The sequence below is a fragment of the Geospiza fortis genome, unplaced genomic scaffold (genome assembly GCF_000277835.1).
Source record: "Geospiza fortis unplaced genomic scaffold, GeoFor_1.0 scaffold113, whole genome shotgun sequence".
NCBI classification, from domain to species: Eukaryota; Metazoa; Chordata; class Aves; order Passeriformes; family Thraupidae; genus Geospiza; species Geospiza fortis.
The window spans coordinates 1,837,576-1,843,911 of record NW_005054429.1 but is presented as its reverse complement, the minus strand read 5'-3'; the positions used below and the strand labels follow the sequence as shown (position 1 = coordinate 1,843,911).

At 36.4% G+C, this 6,336-nt stretch overlaps 1 protein-coding gene across 1 annotated transcript in view; it reads right to left on the bottom strand.

Moving 5' to 3' along the window:
• The window catches only part of ANO3 (anoctamin 3), a 112,072-nt gene extending 106,089 nt beyond the window's left edge, over window positions 1–5,983 (bottom strand). Inside the window, 1 exon segment of the mRNA XM_031061879.1 lies at window positions 5,827–5,983. Coding sequence (XP_030917739.1) covers window positions 5,827–5,983 — 157 coding nt within the window.
• Between the last annotated feature and the right edge of the window lie 353 nt (window positions 5,984–6,336).

Sequence of the window (6,336 nt, the reverse complement as noted above, 5' to 3'; positions counted from 1 at the left end):
GTTTTGACCTCCTACTCATGGTCTCAGTGCCATGCCGATTATCACTGGCCTGTAATTCCTTATTAGGTCAGAAAAAGAATGGGAGAAAAACAAATTAAGGAAAATAACAGTTAATGTACCTACCAGAAGAAGACTTTGCTAACAAGAGTATTTATTTTCTACAAGGAAGCCCCAGAAAAAAGTTTTTTCAAGATGTTCAAGAGGGCACTGTAGAAAATAGCGTGTATTTCAGTACTCAGGTAGGACAAACAGTTAATCTTCAACATACATCATTAAGTACTTTTAAATCAAATTTGGTAAACAATTTACTACCATTTTTGTTAACAACACATTAAAAAAATTAATTTTGGCATCTGACTACAATCTGAGTTTACAGAAAGCCTGTTGCATTAAAACACAAAAGTATAGCAGCAGAACAAGGAGGGCTATTGCTTACTTAAAAGATTTATGATACATCATGTTTAGGTTGCTATTTTGAAGTGCTCTCTATTTTCTTTTCATAAACAAAAGAATATATGCATTTTAGAAATAATAATCCTAAACAGTCAAATCTTCAGAACAGAAGCCTGAGGCTACCCAATACCAAAAACTATACAGCCAGATAGTTTTGACATAGCTGTCCTGACACAAAAGGTGGATGTATTTGGATCTGAGTGACTCCAACATGCCCTCTCTCTTCTCCCCCAAAGGCAGGAGCACAAAATGAGAGAGATCTAAATGATTACAAATACTTTTGCATATATAGATGCATAATTCCTCAAGATACCATTCCCAATTTCTTTTACCAGCAAAACATCACGCTTTAGGACTGAGGTTAATAGGCAGCCAAATCTTTTCTCACTATATACTTTTGGAAAAAGACACTTGAGTCTTCCAGTACCACTCAGAACTTTCTATTTATAACATTCAGCTCCTGCACAGATAATTCCATATAATTCTCTCTCTCCCATGATTTCCTTTCTAAATTTTACTAAACCTGTGTTTTCAGGAAGAAAAATAAAAATAGGGGGTTTTTTTCTTTGCTTATTATTTTGGTTTTTAAAATCAGACTAATGTAGATAATATTACAATGCTGGTACAAAAATCACAAGGGTTTCTAAGGTCTGCCAGAGTTTCTATATATTTTTGGTATGTAATAATGAAAGAACCCATATTTGGGGTCTCTAACACTGCAAGCAGTAATTTATATACAATGTACTAAGTGACATTTGTTTCCTGACTGCATATTGTCTAGACACAGTCATCAGCATTTACAGTTCAGTCAGTGTTCAAACATGAAACACGACTGTATTCTGCATCACCAGAGGAGCATCCTTTACTTACCAAAGTTCTTGATTCATGGCCATCAGTCCATTCTACTTATGATGCTCACAGACTTCAGACTTGGTTTTTTAAAACAGGTTGTTACAATTGCATATGGACACATAACTGAAGACTTGAACTTGTAAGAAGCCTGAAATTCCTCAGTGACCTCCCCATCTACACTGTCATTTGGCATCTTCTAACATACTAGAGGCCTGCTTATCAATTTATGGTCATTATTCAAGTAAAAAGGACTTAAGCACACAGATAAGATACAAGTATTTCACTGCTGTATTCAGGCTTTGCAAGTGTAAGACACACTGTGCTACAGGAAGAGTGCTCAGACTTCACTCTGGGTCCCATTTTTCCACTGTTGTTACTAACCCTGCACTCATCTGTTTTGCAGCTATTGACCTCACATTTCAAATCAAGGCAAGTTTGATCTGTGAGGTCAGCATATCCTTTACATAGACATACTTCTATTTCTACTGAGATAATTTGGGAAACAAAATCCACTATTACAAGTCATTAGTGTCTTTTCTTGGAGTCTGCTAAAAGCCCCATTATCCATTGAAAGTAAATAGCCCATTTGAAGGAAATGAAATGAAGGAAGTGCATGTAAATGAAGTAAATGAAGAAGATAAGTTATGCCTCTGGGAAAAGTTAAATTTTTGTGTTCAGTTTAGTTTCTATTTATCCACACCCTGTAAGGACAGAAGTCATGACTCCTCGGGCAGAGGTGAATGCCTCAGTGTGTTAGGCCTCTCTGCTACCTCTGAATTATTCTTTAGATATAGGCTCATTTTGTGTATTATTAATTAAATTCTAGTTCAGAGCGTAGTGCGGAAGAGTGATAGACCTTCCAGCTGGAGCTCATGATACATCTTTACTCCATGCCTGTATGAGCTAATATTCTTTTCCTCCCCCTTTCTCTTCACTTGCATTCACCATAGAAGATGCCTCAAAAAACTCATCAGTGAAAGAACCACATTAAAGGCAAAACCAGGTAGGTGTTCTTCTAGCCTTGTACCATTCTAGTAAAAGTCACAGAGTCAAACCCGGGTGGTTTCCTGCATTTCTAATTTCAGGACAGCTCAAGTGCTGCACTCTGACTTGGCCAATGAAGATTTAGGTCAAGTGTTTTCAGTCTCTTCCAGACTAACAAGAGATGAAGTGGAAAAGCAATCAGGGATAATAGGGTTTAAATCTGCACAAATATTTACATCTGCAATATTCAGATAAGCTTTGTTGGCTGTGAGAAGTCTGAAGAGAAAACAGACCAGGCCTTGAAGAAAATTCTACTCTCACCGGTACAACAGAGAAATGGTTCTGTATCTCTGTATTAGGAACAGCCTGTTTTCCATTGCAGACAAAGTGCTGTGGCTGTGACACTTCCATTCATATTATATATTGTATTAAAGACTCTTCTTTGCAGAGTAAGTATCTCAAAAATCAAGATGGGTTTGATTTTTTAAAGATTGCTCGACATCTGTAAGATGTCAATCCCTACCAACCCCACATTATCTGCCATGTCTAAAGTATCACTGCTCCATTCAGGCTCTCCCCCAGAGTCCAGGTAATCTGAGCACCATGGAAGTCTCTGATCTGTTCTTGGGGCATTCACCAACTGATCTTGGCTATGCATTTCATTCCTTGAACCAAGGTCTCAATATTTTTCTGCAAGTGAAAAACACCTAAACATTTCAATAAGGCTCTACATGGAAAAAAATTTCTGTACTCTGTACTCAGAACTTATCAGTACTTGAGTTCTTTTTCTTCTTTTGTTATTAATCTGCAGTCTATTTTGATGTACATGCAGATCACAATAAAAAAAAAGACTCAGGATTGTTACTTGCATCAGAATTGAAAATAAAAGAAAAAAAATATGGTTAATATTTTTCTGTCACAGTAACATTTCCTGAACATCAGAGTGTATTTCAGGATACCACTTTATTTTGTCAGTGTTCATTTTTTGTAAGTCTTATGTTTAAAAGTAGCAACACATCAGTACTACATGGAAAGCTTTTCTTAAGTGAAATCTCTCTAGATTGAATCCTCTGCTTTATATACCAAAAGAATTTTATGACAAGCACGGCATAATAAATTTTAAACTATAACCTCTCAAAAGAAACAATATTGTGAACAGCAAATTGAACAGAAGAACAAGGAGGTGTTCTCTGTCACTGCTTTTCTGTAGGTTAACACTGAGTACTTCATGTTTTCATAGCTTACACACCTCTTCCTACCACTTCCTGTGATATGAACAATTTTATGTGAGTCCTTGAAAAATTATTTTAAAAAAACCAGTTTAAAATCTAAAGTCCATTGACACTAAATATAGAGATTCCCAAGGCTGCAGCTGTGGAAGTGCAGTCCCCTGGGGCAGAGAAGCCAAACCTCAGGGCAGCACTCAGATGTAGGATGTCCATTTCCCTGGAGGTTTTCATATTACCATTTGAAAAAAAAACCCAAACAAACAAACCACACCAACCTAAACCTAAATTCTAAGATTAAAATTTCTGTCAATTACCATAGCTTGAATTTTTTTCTGCCTGAAAAACAGCATTGTTGGTAAATAGTCTACTCAAAGAAAGAGGGTCCATCATTTTAGTATAACCAAGATCTCCTTAATTTTATCAATAGCCATGGCTGAGCAAGCAGAAGTTCCTTTTAGGAACTTTTAGGAAAAGATATGTGGAAGGCGAATAGGACTTGTTTACACTTCTCCATGCAGACTTCAACCAACACAGCACGACACTAGAAACTACAAAGGGCTTGCCTAAAGACTGGTAAAATAAATATATCAAGGAAAACTTTACAAAGCAAAAAAATGAGATGGCATTTCCTTTAAGTGATCATTTATAACGCCCCAAAACACTAGGACAATGCATCAGTATTCATTTGGTTCTGCTCACAATGCAAAAATATAATCCAAGAAAATCTCCATACTCAGACAAAACATTTGTCAGAGATGTTTGTTAGCACTCTGATTAGATGTTTGTTATTCTGCTTCAGGAATATTAAACAGTGTTTCCAACAAATACTCACAAGACAAAATCCTTTTTAAAAGAAAACATTTTTTTCTGAACGGAAGAATCAAACAAGGAAGCGTCTTTTTTTATTACCTCCTTTGTGCAGAATTCTGAGCAAAAGTATGTTGCTTCTATTGAAAGTTCATTTAATTCTTTATCAACAAGACAGGCTAAGAAGGTTACTTTGTCATTTAAGGAATATAGCTCAGCAAATCATCTAGCACACACACAAGTTCTTTAGTGACACTTGTAGGGACAGGAGAGGTATTTTGAAAATTATGTAGTAGGATCCCAGAGGAGCAGAGAGACACCTAATTCCTGACCTTACAAACCCCGCTGTCATAGAAAAGAAAGTTTCACAAGTGCATCGGCTATGAAAATTCTGTTTTACAAAAGTTACTGAAGGCTTTAGAGAAAGAGAAATTAGAAAATTTCTATTACGGAAAGCAAAAGCCATCTGCTTTTCTTGCAAAGGAAAGATCCCAACCATTTGACCATTTTAATGTGCAAGAACTGAATTTACAACTAGAAAATGTTCCAAACATGTGTTGCAAAGTTGAAAATATCATTTTGATTTATTTGATTCAAATCTTCACCTACTTCGGCCAGTCTGAAAGGTGCAGACTTGCACTGCACTTCAGTTGTCCTATTACAGGGTATAGAGTGTCAATTACATTCAGATATTCTCCACTTGCCAAGTCTGTGTTTTCTTCTGGGCAAGTGAAAACATTATGAAAATAAAATTACTCTTTGGGAGTTGTGAAAGCCATAATGCAGATGTAGTCCAAGAGAAATCAGAGTAGCCACTCTCAGAAGGGGTTTCCCATGTGAAGAGCTATCCAATACTTAAGAAGACATGTAGGGATTAACTGAGATTCCATTAATTAACTACAGATGTTTCCCCTTGGTTATATTAGATTATCCAAGGCAGCTACAGTCTGTATTTTTCACGACTATGAATTTTTGGAAACATTTAGGTTTCACAATGCTCACAAAAATTGACATTTTTGTGGACCTATTCTACCTGTACATAACACCTGTCCAATACAAAAACAAGCAAAATGCATTTCCCTCTTTACATATGACAAAAAACCCAGAAAAAAGCAGTGAATGAGCCAGAGTGCTGGGCACTGGAGAGCACAGCTACACACTTGGCCAAGTCTCCTCTCAGAGCAGCAGCTCAGGCTGCTCTAACTTACACAAAAGCTGTATCATCTCCTATGGAAAGCTCATCTTTTTGTAATGCCAAGGTTACAGGCTCCTGGACCACCCCTGCCATGTTCTAGAGAGTTCAGGAGACACAGATTCTTTTTAAACAACCATTTGTTTCCACCCTTGATCTGAACTAAAAATTAATTCCTATAATGCTTGCATGACAGCAGCAATTCCTGAGTTTTCTTTGTTGGGTCTTACAACTATAAGTTTAATTGCCATGTTACATGAGTAAATAGACACAGATTTGAGGAAATAAGTCATAGAAATGCATCCTTACCAGCTGGTGCAGAATGTGAGCAGTGAAGCTGAAATCCATTATGATGATCAACACGTGACTGACTGGATTTTCCTTGCTTCAAATCTGGCTTGGAATCTCTTTTGCTCTCAGTCTCATCTGACAAAATCTTATCCAGTTCAATTGTAACAGCTGACATTTTGATAGCTTTAGTAGACATCAAATTAAAAAAAAAAAAAAAAACCAAAACTGAATAAAAGGAGAAGTGAGTTTTAGTTCAGTTTGCCCAAACTTGCAGTCCAAAAATAACTTCCTATCATAAAGAAAAAAGCACAAAAAACCAGACTATAACAGTGCAGAAAGTTCAGGTTATTCTTTTGTTGTTTTTTTTTTTTTTAAATCAGTGACAGAGAAATTCTAAACTCTATTTCCATGAAGCTCTTCTTCCAGCTCTGGAGCATCTGATAAACATTGCAGCTCATTTCTAACATAGAAAACTACTACTTTAAAAAGTTCCTCTGTCCTTGCAGTGAGAACCACATTGTGGATAGC